At 35.8% G+C, this 26,623-nt stretch overlaps 1 protein-coding gene across 1 annotated transcript; it reads left to right on the top strand.

The window, feature by feature from the left end:
- The first annotated feature begins 2,468 nt into the window (after nt 1-2,468).
- LOC18446960 (protein SOB FIVE-LIKE 5) lies at nt 2,469-4,168 on the top strand. Its single transcript, XM_011629768.3, has 4 exons — nt 2,469-3,156; nt 3,240-3,329; nt 3,442-3,489; nt 3,635-4,168. The coding sequence occupies exons 1-4, from the start codon at nt 2,815-2,817 to the stop codon at nt 3,665-3,667; spliced, it is 513 nt and encodes a 170-aa protein (XP_011628070.2). The 5' UTR covers nt 2,469-2,814; the 3' UTR covers nt 3,668-4,168.
- The last annotated feature ends 22,455 nt before the right edge of the window (nt 4,169-26,623 follow it).

Here is a 26,623-nt window from a genome sequence, read left to right as displayed (position 1 = left end):
ATTTAGACCCTGACAACCCAACAGGTCTGAAAATTGGACTCGTACCCAAACCCAAACCCTTGTTAGCTCTCCATCGAGTACCGGATCCAGCTCGAACACTACAAAAATGTAGAGATGTTCATGCACCCCCTCTTATCTCACCGGACTCACAGTAACAACATCGTATGCCTCTGTCTCTGTCACTCTCGAACTACCCCACAACAGGTACTGCTCGAATCGGCCGCACGTCCATCGCCACCACTGCATAGTGATAATTGAGTCCATTGTCCATCCCCTCTCTCTCTCTCAATCGAACCCCTACCTCCCTATCACACTCAAACCCAGTATCTACAGTGAATCAACGCCCCACCTTTTATCCCATTAATCCCCACATCTTGAACACGAGACCCACGACTTACACATAAAACCCCTATTCCAAACCCCCCTCGTCCCCCTTTTCAATAACTATCTCCAATTTCCATATATATAGTAAGTTGTTAGCCTCCCTCTCTCATCGGCCCTTATCCAACATCAGTGTTGGCAAAGTCGGCCGGATTAACTCAGAACTAGTCGGTCAAAATCCGGTACTTACTGATCTGATTTTGGCCTGTTTAGGTGATCCGACTGATTATTTAAAAACTAAAATTCTAGAAAAAGGGATTTTTTGGTAATCGCTTTCTTAATTTTTTTATTATTTTGGCAAATATTGAAAAGTGATTTGGCCATGAATACTTATTTTTCTTTTTTTAGATTATTTTTAAAACACCCTTGGGTACAAATCAATTTTTTAAAATCCATTTTTTTTTATTACTTTTAATCTTCGTTTGGACATACTTTGTTTTATTGAGCTTTAAATAAACTTTTCATAATTTAAAAAGAAAAGTATTTTTTTTAACATTTTTTATCCCAGTTGGGTCTTACTCAGTTAGGCGGGGTGAACCGTTGGTTTACCAGTTACTCGGATCTGGTCCTTGGATAGTAGTGGAGTCCAATTTATTGAATGTTGTCACACATTAGGGTTGAGAATGGGTTCGGATCTACCTAGATATGGATCTAGATTCGGATCATATATATGGGATCAGGATCCAAATCTAATCAAATCCAAATTATTTGGGTTCGAATCCAAATCCAAAAAAGTGTATATTGGATCAAGATTCAGATCTGGGTTGAGTTCATAAAAATTATTTTATATCTATAAATAAAATAAAATAATATATAACAAAAAATACTATATAATATATATGTATGTATAAAATAATATACAATATTTAAATAATTGGATCGGATTCAAGATAGATCCAAATCGTATCTAAATTCTACGTGTACTTAAATTCAATCCGAATTGACTATTTGGATCCAAATCTGAGCCATTTGATTGATAAATAAAATCACCTGGATCTAAATAGGATCTATTTCAAATCAGGTAAACTCTTAGTCCTATCTCAGATCTTTTGACCCTCTTTCTTCTCTCTTCAACTAAAGGACACCGGATATTACGTAACCCCTCCCTCTCTCTCTCTCTCTTCTTTCACTCTTTCACTCCAAGACGAGAGAATAACACGTACCAAAATCCTCACTCAACACGTCCGAGCCTTAGAAAGGAACCCGTCCTCGCCACCCGTGGCCCACAATCAATGGAAAGGCCCAGATGTGCACAAAAACACAGCCCCATTAAGCAAAGGAAAAAGTTTATATAAGGTTGCAATCTTAAAATGTAGAAATAGGGAAGCACTTCAAAAATCCATCGAAAGATGTGGTTTTAATCATTTTGACATCCATGTATATGAAAATATTATGAGCGGTAGAAACAGTGCATATTGCAACACATTATCTAGACCGCCTATTTTAAAAATTTCTATACGTTTATTGATCTACTTAATTTTAATTATTTTTAAAATTTAAAATTTTATAATTATAGATAAAAATAGATTTTTAAATAATCATAAAAAAAAATTTACACCAAAATTATATGTTATGATAAAATTTAGAGATGCGTCTTACCTGGATCAGTTTGAAGTTGCAACCGTATGAAAACCGCACCTTTAACAAAAGAAGGTGCAGTTTGTGTAGAGCCTAGACTCTAAACAATCAAATTAGTGTCTACCTTTAAATAGTAAAGAAAAATATTGTTTCAGTATTGGAGATTTTGTAATAGCTTTAAAATATATTTTTATATTTATTTATAAAGTTTAAAGCTTAAAAAATAGTGTAGATCGACAATTTTATGAAAATTTGAAAATCTTAAAAATTGATGGTCTAAAAATATATTACAAGATGCATTATTTTCAGAATTTGAAATCCATTTTTTTCTGATGTCCATACATCTTGATATCGCGATGATCAATTTGAGAATATTTGAGCATCAAAATACTTCTTCTAATGAAAATTTTGAGGTAGACTCTTATTTGATTGTTTAGAGCCTCGGCACTATATAAACTTTTCCCTTAACAAAACTGCCCCCTTTTTGCATCACAAGGGTTTGAAATAATGGACGGGCGTGCCTCCTGCATGTGTTTTTAGAGGTACGCACTGCCTTGCTGTATTGCATGTGAAGCCCCCTTTCATCTCTCTTACCCATCCATGTGAGATTTCTAGAGAGAGAAGATAGTTCCAGAGCTAGAGACTTTTCTACTCACTAAATGGCGGTTTTGATTTCCTTGTAGTGGTGAGATAACGTGAGGATGAAAATGGAAGTATAAAGACAAAAGGATCTGAGATTTGGGATGATTCTGATTCTCTTTTCCTGGTAAAACCTCTCTCTAAAACCCCTTTCTATTCTATAGCTTCCAAGTTCCAACTCTCAGTGAGAAGCGTCACAGTTTGTTGAGAGAGAAAATGGGAGGTTCAGAGTGTAGCAGCGCCTGTGAATCCGGTTGGACCATGTATTTGGATCAGTCTTTGGGGAAACCCATTCCTCACACTTTGAAGACTGGGGATGATAGGCCCAAAACTTGGAGCTTTGTAGAGAGAGAAGAACAGGAAGAAGAGGAGAGTTTGTCCATGGTTTCTGATGCTTCTTCGGGGCCGCCATTGCAAAACTTGTGTGCTTGTGATGGAGTGAACAATGGCTTCCTTCTCGATCAGAGTGGTAAAAGGAGGAGGATAGGAAGAGATGAGAAAGACCCATCTTCCATTCTTGAAGACACTGCTAGTTCCCCTGTTTCCAGCCTCCCCAAGGTAAAGTTCAAAGATAACATCTCTCTCTCAAAGTGTTCCTGTAATTGGGCATTCCTTGAAATGGGTTTTTTTATTGTATACAGAGTGGCCTCACTCTCACCAATGACAACAACCTTGAATGTTATCAAGATGCTATAGATTTTTCACAGGGATTCTCCACTACTCATCTCAAGGTTTTCCCTTTTCCATTTTTTGCTTGTTTTATTTTGCGGGTTTTTCTTCTTTTTCTTACTTCGTACAACATTTGAATAGATATACATGCTAATCACCCATTCAATGTTGCAGGAACGAGCACAATTGCAGAGCAGCTTTGGGCTTTTCTCCACCAAACCAGTTAGCTCTCTCTCTCTCTCTCTCTCTCTCTCTCTCTCTCTCTCTCTCTCTCTCTCTCTCTCTCTAAAAGCTTTACTTAGTTTCATGTAATACCAATAGATTTGCATTCTTTATCTAAAATTTCTTTCTTTGTTTTATGGAACAGATTTGCAGAGAAGAGAGCAGGAGACAGAGATGATGGCCAGTGATCGTAGCAACCTTTGTTTTCTCAGAGAGGTTTTCTAGGTGTCAATCCAATGGGAAACAAAACTCAGTGGAAGACATAAATAAAAAAATGTTAGCGAGAAAAATCAAAGAAAGAACAAAAAAGAAAAAAAGAAAAAAAAGAGAAGGGAAGCATTTACTTTAATTTCTGTGTCATGAATGTGGAAGGGGTTTATGGGTTGTTTGCAGTGTTCCCAGATCCATGCATGCCCCCCTTTTGGAAGGTGCCCATGCCCTCTCTCATTCACTCCATTTTCTGCCAAAGATATTTGCAGGCAAACATATCTGCAAATATATTCCCCCCATTTTTTTATATGTTCCTGTTCTTTTCCAGCTAATGCAAATAGCCTCCTTGCATTTATTGCTGTTTTTTTTTTTAACTTTTTTTTTATTCTAGTGAAAAATCAAAATATGTATATAAATAGTCTTTGTACTTAACCCCATTTTCCACAATAATTTAGAGAGAGAAAACAAACATCCCTGATTTTAGAGAGAGAGAGTTGGTATTAGCCACTTTGTTATATGGTGACAAGAAAAGGGAAGGAGGGGCATCTCGTGGGTCGTCATTTTCGCTGAATTTCATTTTTTTTTCTCTCTCTCTTCCCTCTAATGATGAGAGAGAGAGGGGATGAAATCGCTGTCTGATATATCCAAAGCCCCAAGTCGCTATTGGATAATGGAGCAAATGTTGTAATTTGTAAATGAGATATTATAGCTTACTATTTATGACTCCCTTGGGTAAAATTTAATCCCCCATTAAATTTAGGACCTCAAACTTTTAGTATGAAACCTCTTCATCCAATTGATGAAACTTGAACGAGGAATCTAAATTTCACTTTCTATGCATTTGAAAAAATTAATATTTTTTTGGGTAAATAGAAAATTAATATTTAGATATGAATCACGGACGGTCCAATTTGCCCATGGTGAGATCTAAGTATTGGAACGCTTACGATGTAATTATGCTCTTGCAAGAGCATAATATACATGCTAGTTTGAGATAATGAAGATGGTGATGATGAGGATAATAATAATAATTTAAAATTTATATTTTTGTGCGATAATAACTAAAATATATTTTTGTACATCCCAGTAGCAAACTTTGGGAGTATTTTTTAATAATAATAATATTAACGATAGAAAAATTTATCTTTTGGATGTGTGTGTTTTTTTTTTCATTTTTAAAATATTATGATTATTTACAATTTTTATAGGATGTAAGAATATAGCAAGTTATAGGCGCTCATAGAGGAAATAATATTAGTTAGTGTGTGTTTCGGTAGCTACAAATATTTCAAAAAACCAAGAACTCATGCCCTTATATTTTTCTTTTTCCTTTTTTCTTGATCGTTCATTCATGCCCTTAAATCCCATACCCTTCTAAGGGCCAGAGAGAGAGAGACTCAAAGGACATGCATGAATGTTAAAGAGACAGAGAATGAGGGGCATGCATGAATGTTGTGCGTATATACTTAAGAGAGAGAGATATACTTTTTGCTTGAAGGAGAGAGAGAGATAATTGTGTTTTTTGCTTAAAGGAGAGAGAGAGAGAGAGTAGTATGGTCCTCTATGTTATGGACATAAAATTTTGCAGTTTGTTCAAAGTTTAATTGGTTTATTTGGGAAATTAGGCAGAAAAGAGGAGAGAGAAGACAAAAGATGATGTGGCCTGTGCAGACAAAAGAGTTGATGTTGTGCCCACATTACATAATTCACTCAAAGCTTGGATATATCTTGCCTCAATAATTAACCTTATTTTTCGTGATTTTTGTTATAGAGGCTTGCTTCTCTTCTTTTTGTTTGTTAGGAGAGAGAGAGAGAGAGAGAGAGAGTTGCTTTGGGAGCCAAATCCAAGGTTCAAGGGCTTTAGGGGGTGCACGTGATGTTTTATAATATTGTGTAGTGATAAATAGTATTTAATTATAATGTGTAATAAAATAAGGAATAGAGTCAGGATTTCAACAGTTCTGATCCACGCCAGAGAGGAGGAATTTAATTGCACAAATAAATATGGAATATCTGCTAGCTTTTAAGCCCAAGATCGTGGCCTTAGATTTCCCCTACCCAACATGAATTTATTAATCAAACTACTTCATCCATATCTTTCTTGTAAAAAATACCTTACACGGATGCATATGGTATATAACAAGTTATTTACGTACGGATCCGAAAACTTTACCTAGAATACGAAATGCTATGTTTGCGGAAATTATAAGGAAGGATGGTTAATCGGTATTTTTTATTTTTTTTAAAATTATTTTTTGGTACGAAGATGTCATTTTTGGACCGCATTTTAACTTATTTTTTAGTTTTTTATTAGTAGGCAATCCCTCGAGCTCCAAGGGTCACATCTTATACTGCCCTCTAGTTAGGTTCGAGGTTCCCATCCTCGGACCGCTCTTTTTTTGTTATTTTTTTATGAAAAACAACAGGCTGAGGATGAAAACCTCAAACCGTTCTCTAGACTAAGCACAACTCAATTCTAGGGCGTTCTGAGGTTCCCTTGGACCACTCATTATTCCTTATTTTTTGAGATAAACAATGGTTCGAGGATGGGGGACCTCAGACCGCTCAGTATCGATCTAACCTCAGACAGCCCGGACACTGTCCTTAAAGCTTGGGATACTATCTTACTAACGAAAAAGCTAAACAAATAAAAAACTTAAAAAACATCCCATCTTCGAACTGAAAGACAATTTTGAAAAATAAAAATAAAAAACTACAAGTTAATTTTTACATATAAATGGAGCATTTGGTATTTTAGATAAATTTTTTGGATCCATGCGCGAATCACTCTATATATACATCATGGTGGGTGTCAAATGGGGCTGGGCAGGCCTACGGCCTGGGCTACAAACTGTTTTTTCTTTTATTTTTTTTCATTTGTTTTTGAGCCGGCGAGGCCAATCCCCACAGCAAAAGGGTTGGGTGGCCCGTTGCCACCCTTTAACATAAGGGCAATCCCCACCCTTCACTAAATAGAAGGTCGACACAATCTTACAAGGGAGATGATTGACTGCCACAAAAATGAATGGTGGCTGCCATATGGAGTACCAAAAATTGTACACCAGTACTGTAAGGTGTAATTTTATTATAAAATCAGAAGCATGGTGTAATTTTTGCCTTTCTTTATTTCTTGTAGCCCCACCACTGTCTCCTTAGTTGAACCCTACGCTGGCCTCATTTGAGTCAATCCCTTTGTCTCTTGCATTGGTCTTCTCATAATTTTGATTTTCATTTTAAAAGTGTCCATTGGAGTTTGGAATGTTCAAACCATGTTGCTCCTTTTATCCATCTCCAATTAAAAATCAATGATTCTGAATTTTGTAAAGTAAAAAGTCAAAGAAAAGGAGTCTTGCCCCTCTACCATTCATCATGTTGGGTTGGGTGAGAATCTGGGAGGTTAATGGAGCCATGCCCATGACTTTTCCTTGCTCCCAATCCACTCTAGAGAGGAATTGGGTCCCTAGTCTAGAGAGAGAAAGAGGACATTTGAAGAATTGGGTCCCTTTCTTTAGAGAGGGAGAAAGAGGACATTTGAAGAATTAGGTCCCTTTTTAGAGAGAGAAAGAGGATATTTGAAGAATTAGGGTTTCTTTGTATACTGACTTGTTTGTTCCCATTTCACACGACATCTTAGTCTCCCCATCGCAATTCTAGAGACAGGATCTTCCTTTCCTTACCCTCTCTCTACTCGTCCACTTTGCTGCATAATTTTATATTATTTTAGAGAGAGAAAGACTCTTCATCCATTTTCTCTATCTGGCATGCCATTCCGTTCTTTGACTGAGAGATTACATATATTTTTAGGGCTTTGCACTGCCCATGTGACACGTTGCACGTGGACGGTTGAGAGATGTGTTGTTCTTGGGATTTAGAGGCGACGGGGTGGTGGTGGTTACAAAAGATGAGGGGTTCTTTTGGAAAGGGTGTACTTTTGTATAGAAAGGTATGCTTGGATCTTTGAGGAAAAGGGTGTGGTGTGAATGTTTTGATTGAAATAAAATTGGGTGGGCAGATCATTATTTCCGGAAGATGGTTATTGTGGGAAGGATTAGGTTTTTTTCTTTTTCTTTTTTTTTGGTAATTTAGGGGAAAGACGGATACATGCCTGTTTTTTCATTTAGATTAGGGAGTTAACTTCTTGTTTTAAAATGTCGATATAGTAGGATTGAAAACCACAATGTGGTAACCAAATATGAGGTAATATCAAAGCAAAATTGTTTCATGAGTCCATGGATGCAAGGGCATGCTGACTTATAAATGTCCATCTTTAGGATGGATTTTATCTAAAAGTGCATTGTCCAAAATAAGTATGTACGGAGCATAAAAAATATTTAAAATTTATATTTTTAATTTTAAAAGTTTATTTGTCTTTTCATATTTATGATCATCTTGGCCTAGATGATGAATATAAAAAAAAAATATTAAAAAAACATCTAAAATGAATTTTTGTGGGGGGCTGCATATGTACAAATATGTCTGCCAACTCATAGAAACCCCATCTTATTTCAAATAGGGTGTTTGTATAAGCCTGAGGCTCTAAACAATTAAAGTAAGGTGCAATGGTCGGGGCCTGATTTTCCCTCGGGGTCCTTGCGCTAATGGGAGGTATGTACGATAGGAGAAAATCCACTCTCAAATAACCACAGAGGGTCCGCGCACACTGGGTACCTACGGGTGTGCGTACGCGGGCTCTCCTGAGTGCAGATAGGAACCAACAACGAGAGAAATTTTTACGGCAGGGGTACGTTCAGATACTTACCTCGCCACTTGGGGTTCGGGGGACACACCCGGGCGTTTCGCCATCTTAGAATAATAACGAAGCCCTCCAGCTGTCTGTCGGCGCAGTTTGGACCCAGACTCTCTTCAGGCCTTCAACCAATCATTTCTCTCTCTCGTGCTTGCAATTACGATGGGTGTTCGATTGTCCCTCTCTGTGACGATTCCCTCAAAGAGGTTGACTGGCTAGTGGAAGAATGCAGAGGAACCCAAGGGTTAGAACTCTTAGGTTCGCTCGGGACCGCACATTCATCGTTGACGCGGGTTACTGCGCAAAGCAAATAACGGGTAGAGAAGAAGAGAGAAAGGGCCCAGGATGTGGCCTAGCTTAAGAAAGAAAGAGAATGGGACCTTGCACTCAAGGATATTTCTCTCTCTTAAAGTTTTATTTCTCCTCCCGGTGGGATTAAGGGTTTAGAAGCAAAAGGCTAGTGAAAACAAGCGTTATGCCTCTGTTTTGGTGATGAATAATCCACCATTTTACAAGTGACTTAAGCTTGTTTAAATAAAGAACTCACCAAACAATGGTGGATACTCAAAAACTAAGCTTAATTACAATTAAGAGAAATTAAAATAAAATCTCGAAATTAGGTATGATGACCAAAATGCCCCTAAAGCCTTTTATATAATAACAAAACCATCCCTCTCTTAGGGGCCTCCCGCCATTGCCAAATCTTTGAAGCTTTTTCGGAAATTTATAGTGATGGTTCAGACAATTTGCCATTATATCTTGATGTTTGTTCGATTTTAGACATTTTGATGCCCTTTAATCATGTTAAGGTAGACTTTTTCCGGAGGAAAGTCCGGCCAGATTCATGAAGTTTGATCGCCAATGTCATTCGATGTGTGATAGTCTGGGTCTTCACTTTGATTGCAAACGAAAGAGGAGACCGTCACAGTCATTTTGCACCAGGTTTAGTCCGTTTTGGTATGTGTTTGCAGCATTTCCTAATTTTGGAGGTCACCAGAAAAAGGGATTTCGACAACCGGGCGATCTTGCTTTTTTCTGTAACCTTGGGATTTGTGCTTATTTGTCTTTAGATTAAGTACAACAATTATACCAGTGTGCAGCTCTTTGCGAGGTGGTCGCATTGAACTCGGTTTCACTATGATACAATGTGTCGATCTCAAGTTGTGCTTCACGAGGTTCGAGATGTCTTCTTCTTGAAACCTTAATTTTTTAGCAAAGGTTTGACTTTGGGTCATACCGTGGTGCATGCCCTAGGTCAAAATGACGAAGCCACCGTGATCTACAACATATTCAAATTTGAGCTTTTCCCGATTTCAAACGAAGGTTCTATAGATCATTGAAGTCCATCTCGAAACATGAAGTCGCAACCTCCATAATTAGGGACTGGTTCAGTGAGGCCGCATCGCGATAGTATAAAACCTACCCATTTTGAGGTAATTTGGGCATAGAACCCTTTGGATAGTCCGATTGAGCCCAAATTTGGTTCTCGGGGGTTTTTCAACATTCTGAATGGCGGTGGTTTGATATTGTTTTGAAGCCACTAGTACAGGGCTACAATTGTAAGGTCTTTTCTTGCCATGATGGTATTCTTCCTAAGTTGTCTAATTCGAGGTTTATTTCGCAGCACAACTTCGGTCTGACAGTGTCTTGAGTACCAGCAGGTCCGAGTTGTCACTGGCTCTCTCTTTATTCATGTGAGAGATGTAAGTACGTTAAAAATGACATACAACATGCACCTTCAAATAGTATTGAAAGATGTCATTTCAATACCAAATATCTTTATGATGGCCTAAAAATTTACTTTCATCTCTAATTATAAAATTTAACGCTTCAAAAATTGTATAGATGAAGTTGATCTATGGACACTTGAAAATCTTCAAAATCTTGAAAATGGACGGTCTAGCTAATGTATAACAAGATGCACTATTTTTAATATTCGAAGTGTTTTTTTTTCACGTCCATGTATCTGAAGGTCATGATGATCGAATTTGAGGATTTTTCGGCATCAAAACAACTTCTTTTGGTGAATTTTTTAGGTGCACCTCACTTTGATTTTAGGGCCTCAAACTTATATAAACGCTTTCCTTTCAAAATTAGTGTTTGGGGCTTCTTGTTTTTTTTGGAAATCAATTACTATTTTTTTTTCAAAAATAGTGTTTGGGGCTCTACCAAATCCACTCGCTTAAAAACTCCCTAGTGGCAAGGGGAGCAGCTCGCTACTTCCTCTCTCTATTTCTCTCCCTTCCCCTCTCTTTCCCCCCTTCTCTTCTTTCTCTCTATAGAATATGTACTTCCATGGCCAGGCTCTGCAACTCGAGGCATCCTGAACTTTATCCCTCAATACCTATTTTCTCTCAAATCGAGGAGCCGTTCCTCTACACTGTTTGGACCTTTGATGCTTACCAATCTTTTAGTGAGAGAGAGTGTGTGTAAAATTTTTGAAGAGGTTCCCACTCAAACGATACGCACTCGAGTAACTCAGCTCAGGCCAGGACCGAGCCCTTGACCCGAGCAGGGTTTTGAAACAACATAACCTGATATCTTTTCCTTTGAAGTGAAGAGGGATGTCTCTATATCCTAAGAAATGGGGAAGGATGCTAGTATTGGGCTCATACTGTTTGAGCGCCTGCACAAATATGTTGTGCGCATAATAAAGCACTACTCTTTAGAACAAAATATAAAATGCTTCGTGTCTCCAGGAAAGAAAAGAGAAACAAAAAATAAATAAAGTCGAAAGCATAACATTTTAGATGGTTCACCTTTTCAAACTACGTCGATAGGAGAGATCCAAACAATCGAGTAGCCAAAATGAAGTTAAATATGTTTAGCGGAACAAACCACATTCTTTGCAGAGGCAAACTCTCTCTCGATATACAGGTCTCATTCTCTCTAAAAGCTTGTTCTATAGGTTTTCCTTGCTTTCTGCCTCTCTATCCATCAAGATTCAACTCTCTTTGGGTTTTATCTCTCTTAAGCTTAAAAGACTAACGAATTTTCGAGGATCTATTGTTCTGTCTTAAGTTTTCTGTCTTTAGAATACCTAAAATGGCGCCCACACACAAACATACAATATTATGTGTGTATAATTAGGGCTAGGATTAGGTTTAACCCTTTCACTTATGACCTTATTCTTTGGGTAATATTTAGGGGTCCAACTCCTTTTTTAAAATACCATAGGGTCCCTCCCCCTTTTCACAATGGGTTCCCTCCCTCATAGGATGGCCAGATGGGAAACCCAACATTTAGGAATTAGGATAGAATGGAAATGGCTTAATCGTTTGACAATTCCATAATTTCCATTAACGAGATGTGTCCTTTTTAGAAACAAGGGAGAGGGGAAAGGAGTAATCCATAGTCCACAATTCTAATAAAACGTACATATGGAGACGAGAGTGATTCCCTATCTTCAGTTAAGAAAGAATACCCCTTGTTCGGTGTTGTTATTGCTAGACACGAGGGCAACTTGCGTAATGGAAAAAAAAAAATATGCTGAGAGGGGTTGGTTCTCATAATTTATGAAAAAATGTCATCAAATTATAATAAAACCCCTCAAACCATATCTGTATGTAAATTATTCTTAAAAATATGGAGAGAGAGAGAGAGAGTTATTCTATTGAATAGTAAGAGAGAGACCTCTTAAACTCGGGTTCCAGATCCATGATATTTTTACAAAGGTAAACAGATCTGATGCTAAACCTTATATGGACTGTAATACAAGAGATGAGTGATTATTTGTGAATCAGTATCAGTGTTCGTAAAATCGAACTGGAACGGTTAACCGGTCATGAGCCTAGGAGCGGTTCGAATCGGAACCGAACTAACAGGTCAAGTAGATTTTTAAAAAAAAAACAATGAACCCCCAAAATATTTTAAGAAATAAAAAAATAGAAAAACTTAGATGCATAAGGTGCAGACAATTCATGGCTTCAATAGAGCAATAGAAAAATCTTGCAAATTAACAAGACTTCTACAGTAATTCCATAAATTCTCACTGAATAACAGTCGGTAGTATTGTAATAAATATATCGGTACGTATAAAGTCTAGCCTAATAAATCCATAAATTCTCACTGAATAACAGTCACTAGTATTGAAATAAATATATCGGTACGTATAAAGTCTAGCCTAATGAAATGTTATATAACAAGTAGTAACTGGTCCAAAGTCCAAACTAGATGTGGGTGGAAATTTATGATGAATGTACTCATGCCAACCTGCAAAAAGATACGATTTGAAAGATAAAATGTAATAAAGAATGGAGTACCTTTCATTGTAAACTTAACCGAGAAACGTAAATGTTTTGTTACTATTCAATCAACACAAACTTATTCCACATTTCCACACTGAAGAAGAAAATAGAACAAAAAAATATACTTCTATAAAAAAATATATATAACATTACAAGCAATCCAACAAGCTCACCAAAAATATATAACATTAAAAGGAAAGAAATATTTTTTTTCGCATATTCATTACCAAAAAAAAAAACATATTTTTGTAAAAAAAATATAACATTAAAAACAATCCAAGAAGCTCATCAAAAATATATAACATTAAAAAGAAAGAAATATTTTTCTCATATTCATCACAAAAAACATATTTGTGTGTGTGTATATATATATATATATATATATATATATATATATATATATATATATATATATATATATATATATATATATATATATATATATATATCATTAAAACAATTCAACAAGCTCACCAAAAATATATAACATTTAAAAGAAATAAAAAAAAATTTCTCATATTCATAAAAAAAAACATATTTTGGTAATATATATAAATATATATAACATTAAAAAAAATCCAACAAGCTCACCAAAAATATATAACTTTAGAAAGAAAGAAATCTTTTTCTCATATTCATCACAAAAAGACATATTCTTGTAAAAAATATATATATAACATTAAAAACAATCGAACAAGCTCACCAAAAATACATGAAATTAAAAAGAAAGAATCTATTTTTTCTCATATTTATCACAACTAATATATTTTTTTAATTAAATAAATAAAAACGTAATTTTATTAAGAAACAAATTTTTTTTTTAAGAACCCTAAAATCGAGCCAAAGAACACAGATTCTTTAGAGTCAAAATCAGCCCCAAATCATTCATTTTTTGAACAAATTGACAGGAGGATATGATAGATACTTCAATCACAATTAAAATGCCCCGAATATCATGAAGATCAATTCACAATGGAGATCATTCTTCAAAAAATGGTAAATATTTCACTTCACGCAATTTTCAAAACAAAAACGCACCAAAAACAAATTCATATAAAGAAATATATTGAATGATAAATCAACATACCTGATGTATTCGATTTATGAAGCCTTAATGATCAAAATTAACCGATCAATTCAATAAAAAACGATCAATACATCGATCAAAAATTAATTTTTTTCAATCGAACACAGTTCGTCGAGCAGCCGCATTTTCAACCGAAATCAACCTCCAAAATTCATCTTTTTCGACAAATTAAGATAGAAAAAAGTTTAAGGATTCAGTAATGAATCAAAGCCGTCCATTTCCATGCATATTCATGGGTTATTGAAGCTCATATTGACAAAATGGCAGAAATTTCATAGTTTCAAAAATCCACCAAAAAATCGTTTTGCTTTGAGTTTTTATTCAATAAACAGTTACTTATAGAAACTTCCAGGTTTGTAAGTGCAATAACTCATCGAAAAAAACAAAAAAAGCCAGAAAATTGAATAAAAAAAGGTTGTAAAACGTGAATCACAGGTTCTGTTTAAAATAACGGCCACTGTGTAAAATAACAACTGTTATTTAATAGAATACCGTTATGTCCAATATATCGCTTGTTATATCAGAAAACCGGACTGGTTAGTAGAAACCGGCCTGTTTTGAAGTAAAACCACCTGTTCGAACTCCATCTAGCCGGTTTTGGTGCTCATTTTTTTTTGGAGGTCCCCGAAATTTTACTAGAACCCCAAAACTTGCCTTAATCGGAATCGGTACCTTGCCAGTACCGATCTAACCGGACGATTTTGCGAACACTGATCAGTATGGAATCAGTTGCAGGAAGAATATTATCACCCCTTTAGAAAGGAGAAGGTGGTAAGATAATTCAAAATGAATGAGGTGTCTCGGCAAGTTCACTAAACAGCGCTCAAGGTATAGAGTCCCCCAGAACAGCACAAAGTTTAGGCACTTACCAGGCTTTTGTGCCATGAAAGGCTACTGTATATCGACTATTGATAGACCATCTAAGAAGAAGCAAAAGATTATTACACAATATTTGTGTAGTGTGTAAATCATGAGAAGAAAGGTGTGATCATCTATTTACAATATGTTCCTTCATCGCCCAATTGTTGGAATTGGGCATTACCAGTAGTGGGACTTTAATGCTGCTTACTCTTCCCCCATTTCTCAGAAATTGGGAGTATTCTACGGAAATCTAGCATAAGGCAGTGTTATGGCACCTGTGATCATCACGACACTAAGGATACTTGCTACTGCTTCAGAGTAGGAATAAAGAAGTGCCAGGGAATTGTAAGAAGTGACATGACCAAATAGGGGTGGGAATGGGTCACGTTGGGTCCAGGTCGACTCCAACCCAGACCCAACCCAACTAGATGTAAGTTAGACCCGGACCTGATTCGGTTTTGGGTCGGGTCCAAGTCAATTGGATCCAGATTCAGACCAGTCAGGTCCAGGTCTATAAATGAAAAGTGTATAAAAATTATTTTATGTAATTAATGCTACATTATTACGATTATTTATACGCAACTTATAATAAGGCTTCGACCTGGACCGACCCAAAACGATAATATCCATGCTGCACCCTGACTCGAACCTAGTCGGATCAAGTTTAAGTGTACCCAAAGCCTACCATAACACAATCGGATCAAGCACTACTTATTTTTCTTATCTCTCTCTCTTTCATATTTATGCCGTTAACTCTTAACAACAAAAAAAAATAGTTGAAGGGAAGAGAGAGGAACCTTCTCCTTAAGAATCCCTTTAAGCTTCTAGCTATAAGCTATTATATAACAGTACATTATACTTAAAATTATGTTGTGTATAAAAATTTTAATTATTATTATAAATAATATTCATTGTAATAAAATAAATAAAACATCTAAAATATTCTGGTCGGGTGGGGTTGGGTCGGATTAACCAAGACTCGGATCTGACCCGACCCGACCTGATGTCAAGTCCCTACTTTTGGACTCGGACCCTGTTGAACCATGATAGAAAAATAACACGTTAGATGCTTTTATCTTTTATCATTTGTTTGGGGGCTTTTTGGTCACTGCAATTAGGTGGCTTGTATACAAGCGAAAACAAAGGGGTTTTTTGTGACACATTATTCTTCTTGTTTTTTAACTCCTCTCTCTCTCTAGAAAAGGGGCTAGGGCTTCCTTGAGTTGTGTTGAGAATGGGAAGGATGTGAAGAATGATTTTCTTGTCCTATTTTTGGGAGAAATGCTATGAGCTTGTGTTGCTCATGTTCTTGCGTCATCCAAAGTGAAGCGGGGTAAATCGTGTGTTTGGGTTATCACAAGGAAGGGGTATTCTTGGTGATGTTTTTTTATCAATTTTCTTCTTTTGAGGTAACACTGTATCCCTTGTAAATTTTTCTTTTGATAGTGGAATACTTGCCGGCTTGCCCATGGACGTAGCCCTACGGGGTGAACCACGTTAAATTCGTGTTGTAGTTTGTTTCTCTAATTTTCTCTCATGACTATGTTTTCAATCTCTAATTTATTATCTTAAATCATTGCACACGATCCTTGAGCTTATTATTCGATTATCGATTTTACATATTTGGTATTGAATGTGCGATATTCGATGCTCGATAAAATTGAGGTTTCGGGTATTCAGATATTCAACAAGTGGTATCAGAGCATTAGGTTTTGTGCAATATATTTTGGAAAATGGCGAGTAATTAGTTTGAGGTGGAGAAATTTGATGGACAAAATGATTTTGAGATATGGAAAATTCAAGTTCATGATCTTGTGGTCCAACAACGATTATATAAAATATTACTTGAAAAGAAAAAGAAACTGGAGTCTATGAGTAATGAGCATTGGGAGGAAATTGACCTTAAGGCTATGGCTACAATTCCATTGTGCTTAGCAAATAATGTTTTATTCAATATACTGGTAGAGAAGACGGCAAAAGGCTTGTAGGAGAAATTAGAAAGTGTTTATCAAAACAAGTCTCTTACAAATTGTATTTTATTAAAGAGAAAATTGTTTAGTTTAAGGATGAAAGAGTGGACAAAAGTTTCCAATCATTTGAACACTTTTAATAACATTATTTGTGAACTTGATAGTGTTGATGAAAAAATGAAAGATTTGGACAAGGCGGTAAGTTTGTTATGTATATTATCGGAATCTTATGATGATTTAGTGACAACATTAAGTTACACTAAAAAAGATTCACTTAACTTAAGTACAGTGACTAGTACTTTGTTTGCCCATGAACTCCAAAAAAAGGCATCTATTGGAGAACAGGTATCAAAAGTGCATTTTTCAAGGAATCATTCAAGTGAGAGAGGTAATTCCTCTCGAAATTCTTCTAGATCTAAATCGAAAAGTTGTTCTAAGTCTAAAGGTCGAGAAAACAAGTTTATTTGTTGGGGATGTGGTAAAGTGGGACAAATGAAAAAAAATTGTGCAAAAAGTAAAGAACAAAAGTTCAAAAAAGCAAGGGAAATCAATGAGTCCAAAAATGAGGTGAATCAAGTCGATGAATCTACATCCAGTTTTATTAAAGAATAGGTTTATGTCGTGCGAAGCAATCCTGAATTCCATCAAAATTGGATTTTGGATAGTGGTGCTACATATCATATGTGTCCACACAAATCATGGTTTCGTTAATAAGACCCATGTGATAGTGGTTCTGTGTTGATGGGAAACAATTCAAGTAGTAGAATAATTGGGATTGGCATGGTAAAATTAAGGATGTATGATGAAAGTATATGTACACTTGAGCATGTTCGACATGTACTAGACTTGAAAAAAAGTTTAATTTTTATTTCTTTATTGGATTCCTATGGCTATAAATTCACCGGACAAGGGGGAGTTCTCAAAGTATGTAAATGTGCTCTTGTTGTGATCAAGGGTCTTAGAGTTAGGAACTTGTATAAGTTATTGGGAAGCTCTATTGTTGATGATGCGGCAAATTTGGTAGTAGAGAGTAATGATCTTCCACTACGCTTATGCATAAGAGGTTGGGCCACTTGAGTGAAAAGGGTATGGAGATTTTGATGAAGATGAAGCTAATTCCCACCATAAAATTTGGAGAATCCGAATATTGTGAGCATTGTGTCATGAATTTTCAAAGCCAGAAGCCATACAAATAAGGGAATAATTGATTATGTTCACTCAGATTTATGGGAGCCTCACCCATAATGTCATATGGTGGTACATTATATTGTATTTCTTTCATGGATGACTTCTCAAGGAATGTATCGGTGTTCACTCTTAAATCAAAGAATGATGCATTTTTTGCCGTTAAGCATTTTAAGGCCGAAGTTGAGAAGAGTACAGGGCGCCACATCAAAACACTTCGCACCGACAATGGGAAGGAACACAATTCCAATGAATTTACAAAATTTTGTAAAGATGAAGGAATCAAGAGACATTTCACCATGGTTTACACTCCCCAACAAAATGGTGTTACGAAAAGGATGAATCACACATTAATGGGGCGAGCAAGAAGCATGTGGAGCAATGCCGGATTGGAGCAAGAGCTATGGGCCGAAGCCGTGATGAAGGCTTGTTATCTCATCAATCGATCACCTTCGGCGGTTTGAGGGAGAAAACACTCCAAGAGATATGGTCTGGAACTCCTTGTGATTATTTTGATTTAAAGATTGTTTTGTTGTGATGCTTATGTTTTAATTCCTAGCTGCCAAATAAATAAGCTTGAACTAAAAAAAAATTTTGTTGGATGTAGCAAATGTGTGAAAGGATACATGTTATGGGATCCAAGTGCTTAAAAGATAATTACAAGTTCAAATGTACATTTTGATAAGTCATATATGTTGACAAGAGGTGTAAGAAATGCGATTAAAGAAAGAGAAGAATCCCATAATGACCCCCAAGAAATTGATTTTCAACCTTATGTCCCATCATCTAGTGAAGGCCATATGTGGGAAGAAGCACCCACAAGTTCCAATGAAGAAGTCATTCTTGAAGAAGAGCAAGTTGGTAAACCAAATGATTCCCATGAAGAAGTTGCACCATCCATGACAAGAAGATCTATGAGGGTAATTCGTCCACCCGAGTGGTTTAGGGACTGTGGATCCCGAAGTACTATATGCTTTGGTTGTTATGAAAGAAGAACCGAGCACTTACCAAAAAGTTATGGAATGAGATGATGATTCCATAACTTAGAAAAAAGCCATGGAAGATAAAATGTTGGCTCTTCGTAAGAACAAGACTTGGGATTTGGTAGAGTTGCCAAAGGATAGAAAAGCGGTTGGTTGCAAGTGGGTGTTCAAAATCAACAAAGAGATTGATGGAAGTTTAGAAAGGTATAGGGAAAAGCTAAAAAGCAAGGTGTCGACTTTCTTGAAATATTTGCCCCGGTTGTCAAGTTGGACTCCATAAGGTTGGTGCTTGGGCTTGTTGTATTGCATGATTTGAAACTTGAACAAATAGATTAAAAAACGGCATTAACCGGAAGGATTTCTTAAAAAAGGAAAAGAAAGGTTAGTGTGCAAGTTGAAGAAATGCATATATGGACTCAAGCAAGCATCAAGACAATGGTACAAGACTTTTGACATGTTCATGATTGATTTTGGATACCATAGGAGTCATTATGACCATTGTGCTTATATAAAGTTTGTTTATGATGGTTCTTATTTAATCTTAGTCTTGTATGTTGATGATATGCTTTTGGCATGCAAGGATAAGACTAGCATTGATGCGCTCAAGGCATCCTTGAGCAAGAGTTTTGAAATGAAAGATCTCGAGCTGACAAAACAAATACTTGGAATTCAAATCCAAAGAGATCGACGAAGTGGGACATTATCACTGTCACAAAAGAGCTTTGTGGAAAAGATGCTTGATAAGTTTGGCACGAGCAAGGCAAAGCCAATGAAGACTCCACTAGCTCCTCATTTTAAGTTGTCTTCCAAGCAAAGTCCAAAGATCATGGATGAAAAAGAGAATATGGTTAAGGTACCATATGCAAGTGTTGTGGGAAGCCAAATGTTTGTCATGGTGTGTACTAGACCGGACATGGCATATTCGGTTAGTGTCTTAAGTCGCTTTATGGAAAATCCCAAAAAAGCTCATTGGGAATGTGCAAAATGGGTGCTTGTTATTTGAGAGGCACGAGTAATTACACCGTGACATTTAGCAAAGGCTCGGGACACATTCAAGGCTATGTTGATGCAAATTATGCCAGTGATCTTGATAGAAGAAGATCAGCTATCGGCTATGTTTTCAAGTTTGGAAATGGACTCGTAAGTTGGATGTCTAAGCTTCAATCAACGGTGGCATTGTCTACCACCAATGTAGAATACATGGCGGCAACCGAAGCAAGCAAAGAAGTGGTTTAGCTTCAAGGCCTTATGGGAGAATTGGGTATCAATTCTAAGCCCATGGAAATACTGTGATAATATGAGTGCCATTAATTTGGCTAAGCATCTCGTTTATCACAAGAGGACGAAGCACATACTAGTTCGATGACATTATGTTTGATAAGTTGTTGAAGATAGTTTAGTTCGTTTGGTGAAAGTTCGAACCAAAGAAAATGTGTCGGATATGCTCACGAAGACGGTTCCAATATAGAAGTTGGAATGGAGCGTAACTTCTCTGAGCTTCATGAAGTAAAAAAGGGATTAACGGTAAGACAAGTAGGTGATTTACTATCAAAGTGGAGATTGTTGAATGGTGATAAAAAAATCACATGTTAAATGCTTTTGTCTTTTATCATTTGTTTGGGAGCTTTTTGGTCACTACAATTAGGTGACTTGTATAAAAGCCAAAACAAAGGGGTTTTTGGTGACACACGATTCTTCTTGTTTTTGAACTCTTCTTTCTCTCTCTCTTTAGAAAAGGGGCTAGGGCATCCTTGGATTGTGTTGAGAAAGGGAAGGAGATGAAGAAGGATTTTCTTGTTCTATATTTGGGAGAAATGGTATGAGCTTGTGTTGCTCATGTTCTTGGGTCATCCGAAGTGAAGCGGGGTAAATCGTGTTTTGGGTAATCACAAGGAAGGTATTCTTGGTGATGTTTTTTCATCAATTTTCTCTTTCCATTTTCTCCTTCTGAGATAACAATGTATCCCCTGTAAATTCTCTTTTGATAGTAGAATACTTGCCGGCTTGCCCGTGGACGTAGTCCTACGGGGTGAACCACGTTAAATTTGTGTTGTGGTTTGTCTCTCTAATTTTCTTTCATGACTATGTTTTCAATCTTTGATTTATTTTCTTAAATCATTGCACACGATCCTTGAGCTTATTATTCGATTATCGATTTTACATATTTGGTATTGAATGTGTGATATTCGGTGCTCGATAAAATTGGAGTTTTGGGTATTCGGATCTTCAACAGACCCAACCCATCAAGTCCAAAAATAGGACTCAGACCCGGACCCAATTCAGGTTGACCCATCAACCCAACCCGTTACCCACCCCTAATGACCAATAAGTGTCAAAAAGTCATTAAGAGAGTAAACTGAAGATGTAAGGCAAATTGGTGGCAACACCAACCAATTGAGAAAACTAAAAATTAAGCTCCAGAAATCCGAAAACTACAGAGTAGGGGATATAAAATTTTTATAGCAACAATCAAATAAGGTTGTTGATTTGTCTTCACCACCATAGGTTTTTCTATGAATCGATAGCCCACTTCATGGTTCAAGCAGATATACAAAAACCAATCATGATTTTAGTACAGTAGTCATAAAAATTGAATAATTAGATGTTATAGAGCCCCTAGAATTTGAATTATCCGAAATCATGATGTGGCAACAAAGTTGGCGGGAATCTTATACTGTCTTTCACTCAATACAAAGCATATGGCACATGTCATGCCACACATGACAATTTTTTCCATAACTTATACTGTCAGTAATCACTCTAGAAATGGCGACATTCAAATAAATAAATAAATAAATAAATAAAATAACTTTAAAAATGGCGATATCGAGATTAGCTATTTGAAAATCGCAAAATTGCCCCACATTGACATGCCTCACAGTGCTTACAGGAAAAATATTTGACCCAAGATGGCAATCATGCTAGGACTTGTTTATCGCCACCTGCAAGTGCCTACTTTTCTTCTTTTTTTTTCTTTTTTTATATATATCCATCATATCAAAGAGAGGCAACAGCAGATACTTGAAATAAGATGCATCATGCTATTGATCATATAATTCTTGTCTGTTATCATATATAGAATCCCTTGACATCCATATAAACTTTGTCAAACACCCTAGTGTTACCCAATGGTCTAAACATACCTAGATGTCTTCATACTTAATCAGAGTTTCTCCCCCTAGGAAAATTTACCCAAGTGACTTGAAAAACCTATACCAATTTATGTGTTCTTGAATAGGATTTCCAACAATCCTAGTGTCATTTTGATCCAATGTACCATTTGGAAGTTACATAATTGTATGTAGATTTTGTATGGAATTGCTGCAACTTTGCATTTTATATGGATGGAATGTGTGGAAGCTTTCTAAAGCAGATTAAGTTCATTGTTACACAATTTTGGACACATCATTGATCAAATCTCATCCATTGATTCGAAATGCTACACCCCTAATTCAATTCAAAGAGAGATTATGAGATTATGACCTGTAATTTTGGTGTTCTAAAGCCGTACAACATTTTCCAAAAATTACCTTCCTGCCCCCCACTCCTTGTTATCTCCAAAATACCTTTAGCTTGCCTAGAATACATCTTTTCTTGGGGATCACCTCTAGGTTGTCTGTGAAGGTGTTCATCATAAGAGGGTCCATTGAGATTGATGCGATTTTCTACCAAATTTGGATTGGATACTATGAGGCCATTTATCTTTGTCACAAGGTGGCTACAATTATATCTAGTCATTAGATGTCAAATTTGATGGCTTGGGGTGCGTCACAAAGATCGAGGTTTTTATTTTATTTTTTAATTTGAATCTAGTCGATGAGACTCTTACAACCACCAATTTGAAATTTGATGGATGAGAGTGATTGTGACTTCCTTGTACTAAAAGAAAATAGTCTCTTAGTATGTTTTTCCTTTGAGTCTAGACCCAACATATAACTTTGAGCAATATAATCATTTGGTCTGGTTCATACAAGAGAGGTTCCATTTTTGGTGATCTTAGGTCCTCGTCCTCCCTGTGTTGACATCCATATTCTCTTCAACAATGGCTAACCAGCTCATCAAACCTCTATTTGAATTGTTCGACTTGTATGATGAACTCTTTGAGTTTTAAATCAATGTCGGACCTCAAATTCTGTAGCTCTTCAACTACAAAATGATTGTTCATTGTTAGTCTTTGTTTAACAAATCATTAATTTCTTGTTTCCTTTCAACTGATAGTAAACCACTTAGATGTTTAGTAACTTCATCCCCATCCAACTCTTTTAATTCTTTATCAAATTTATCTGTGGGGAGTGGGGGATCTCTTAGGAAATTTACTGAATCAAATATCTACAAGATGCAATTCTTATTGAATTTACTTGTAGGTTGAGGCAGTAAATTAAGACTAACTCTCAGAAATTTCCACTAAATACAATTAATACAAGAGGATTAAAGCTACTCTTAAGTGCTTGTGTAGAAGCCATCATCTAATAAAGGAAATGCCTTAATAAGCTCAAATACACAGGAAAATTCATAATAAATATAAACCACAACGATTTTGATGTATTTTTTATCATCTTGATTAACAAACAATTCAACATGGCAACAAATTAGTCTTACCAGATATGGAGCATGGAACAGGACTATACTATGGCTGTCTGATCCCAACAACAGGCTTAAAGTATCATGCAATTTTCTTGCTCGGAGTGCAAAGTAGGTAATTAAAAGGGTTTCACAGGTTGCAGGTTTCATGACCACAGCTCACTCTTGGATGAATTTCGCTCAAACCTTGGGTATTTTGAGCTGAAATTTTGCAGAAATGCTCCTTATTCAACTACCAAAACGTCCACATAATATATTGGAAGGTTACTTTCGAGATTGAAGCTAAATGGTAGCACAAAAGGCTGTTGTTGTTGTCAAATGAGCAAGGACCACAAAAATCCCCATAACTATATAAATATGAGAAGTCTTAGACTGAAAATTCAATGTGAAAATAATCATAACTTAATTCTCTACAATTCCAAGGAGAGAAAATGGCCATAAATCCATGAAAATCTGACTAAAAGTAGTAACAGAATTGGATGGTACATGAAGCTCCAAAGCTTCCATGGGCAACTAATTGATATCTCCTTCAAAAAAACTCATATTAAACTAGCCCTTTAATGAAAACAAGAAAGTTAGTTGACCGTTCGGGAATTTTTTAACAGTTCAGAGGAATATAATTGATGATCATTCAGGTTTTTTTTTCTTTTTTCTTCAGAAGGATTTCCAACAACAAAGACTGCAAAAAAGTAATTTGACTCCGATGATATTATCAATTCCTCTGATTCCATTTACCTGAGATGTTAACTCTTCTTCATACTGCTTATTACACCTCATGGGTTTGCTTTGAACCAAAAAATCATAAAGAACGGATCTATGAGTTTAGGTGAATCTTTATCCCAATTTTCTAAAGGCTGTTTTACGTATCATTTTTTAAAGGCTTATGTAACAACTTTTATATCCAATAAATTTGAACTTGCTTCTAGGTTCATGCCCTTAATCTGATTTATTGGCTCATATTTTCATGCTCTCTTTCCTGTTTCTGAGCTTTTTTCATAGAAGCACTCCCTTGTATTTTATTGCTTCTCACTTTGAAAGATGGGGGAATTCTAGGCACAATTGTTTTTTCACCTTCTGTAGTAAAAATTAGGAGACCTTTGGAAATAGTACAAGGGTTGATTTCATCAAGAGTAACATATCCAATTCAAGCTTGATAGCCACCATCATTAATATTAACAAAATTTACCATAATACCTTTTGGGAAAGTATAAAATGATACCACTTACCTTTGATACAAGGTGGTCACATTAATCTTGACCAATGGATGTGATATTGGACTGCTAACATTATTTCATTGACCAAGCTCAAACTTCAAAAAAAAAATTCTCAAACTTGTGTTACATCCAAGCTATCAAATTTCACATCAAATGATTGTAAGGAGTTGCGATCACCTTTTATCAAAGATCAATAGTCTCATTGTATAGAATTCCATAACTTTTTGTCTCCAATTAATTTTTTTATTCTACTCATGGTTTCTACTTCTTCGCCTTGTTATATTTTATCCAGTCTTTCATAATTCTTTGGTACAAAAACTTTATATTAGTGCCAATATCCATAACTCAATTGTCCTCCAACTGTGACCACAATCAATATCTATTTTGGCTGGTACTAATAACAACTGTATTTGAGCATGCAAGCATTTTTCAAATTTGCTAAACATGACCTTTTGATAATTTTGGCTCAATTGATTTACCAAACAAGAAAATGCCCTTTATAATCACTTTCAAAACCATGTTTTATTTTCTCAATGTTTGGCTCATTATGAAATAAAATAGAAGTGTTAGATAGGAAAAATCGCCTCCCTCTTCATCAATATTCTCTTTGGTCTACAAGATCTCCTTCTTTTCTTTCTCTCTCTATCGTTCAAAATACTGTTTTATTCAAGAATCAACGTTCTACAGGAACACTATTTTACAAGTACACTTTCTGATTCTTTGTTTCCGTGTTATCATCTCCGTGTTCAACCAGGACTTAGTTACCTATACAAAGTAACCACTTTTACTATGGTAACCACTTTTACTATGGTATACAATAAAATGGGAAAGGTTTTGGTACTTTCCCTGCAACGGGATATATACTCCCCCATCCAGCTGGCCAGTTTAGATCAAGTGAGCTAACTGTTTAATCAAAGATCCAACGCTTCTGAGTATTTTATTTTTAGCTTTTTTTTATAGATTATATAAATATGAAATTTGACAACTACACGCACACCTAAAAAAAATATTAAAAATAATTTTTGATAAAATATAATAAACTTTTAAAAAAATAATAACCAAAATACCCTTTGAATATTTTAAAGGTATTTTGATTATTTTATTTGATTGGAATACGGACGACCATTTGCACTTGCAGGGTAAGTGGGCCAATGGACCAAGAATTGTCCAAACAACCCACCAACAATCATCCTTAGTACCCTCAACAACAGCGTCATCCTTTGCAAGGACATCGATAGAAGAACGAAGTGTTTCAACGACAGATTTGGTTGATTCACACGGGAGATCAATATTTTTTTTATATTTTTTACAAGTGCAAGTTTAAGTTTAAGAGAGGAGCGGACACCCAAATTTTGGTGTCAAAATGTTTTATAGAAAAAAAAATATAAAAACATGACATTGTGATTAGAACCATCTCAACCGTCCATTCAAAATGGACAGTAAAGTAGTATATAAGTTTTATGCAGTAGGGAGAGCATAAAAAGCTTGCCCAAATAAAATTTCGCAATGGGTTAGATACCCACCAAAATAAGACCAAGGCAACCAAGGCAAGCTTTCTATGGGGAAAGCTTCCCCTAAAGCATAAACTTATATACTATCCCTTATCCAACCTTCCATTTTGAATGGAGGGCTAAGATTGTCCCAATCACAATGTCCTGTCTCTATAGTATTTTATTTTATTTTATTTTCTATAAACTATTTTGACGCCAAATTTTGAACATCCGATCCTCTATTAAACTCGAACTAACAAAAAATATTAAAAAAATATTTTCAATAAAATTAAATGACCAAAATACCCTTAAAAATTTTAAAAAATACTTTGGTCATTATATTTTATCGAAAAAACATCTTTAATATTTTTTATAGGTACACCTCAATGAAAAGATAGCACGTACCAAATTTCATATTCATACAAATACTTTGAAACATCGGATCTAAAATCACACGGTGAATGACTCTTAAACAAAATTGGACAAGGGATGCATAGAAGATCTATGCTGCAAGGAAAGTACAGAAACCTTTCCCATAAGACCATACCCCACCATAATA

This window comes from Amborella trichopoda, chromosome 12, assembly GCF_054954075.1.
Source record: "Amborella trichopoda isolate Santa Cruz 75 chromosome 12, AtrichopodaSantaCruz75HAP2 v2.0, whole genome shotgun sequence".
Lineage (NCBI taxonomy): Eukaryota > Viridiplantae > Streptophyta > Magnoliopsida > Amborellales > Amborellaceae > Amborella > Amborella trichopoda.
Note: the sequence above shows the minus strand (reverse complement) of the source record. Positions and strands in the feature narration are given on the sequence as shown.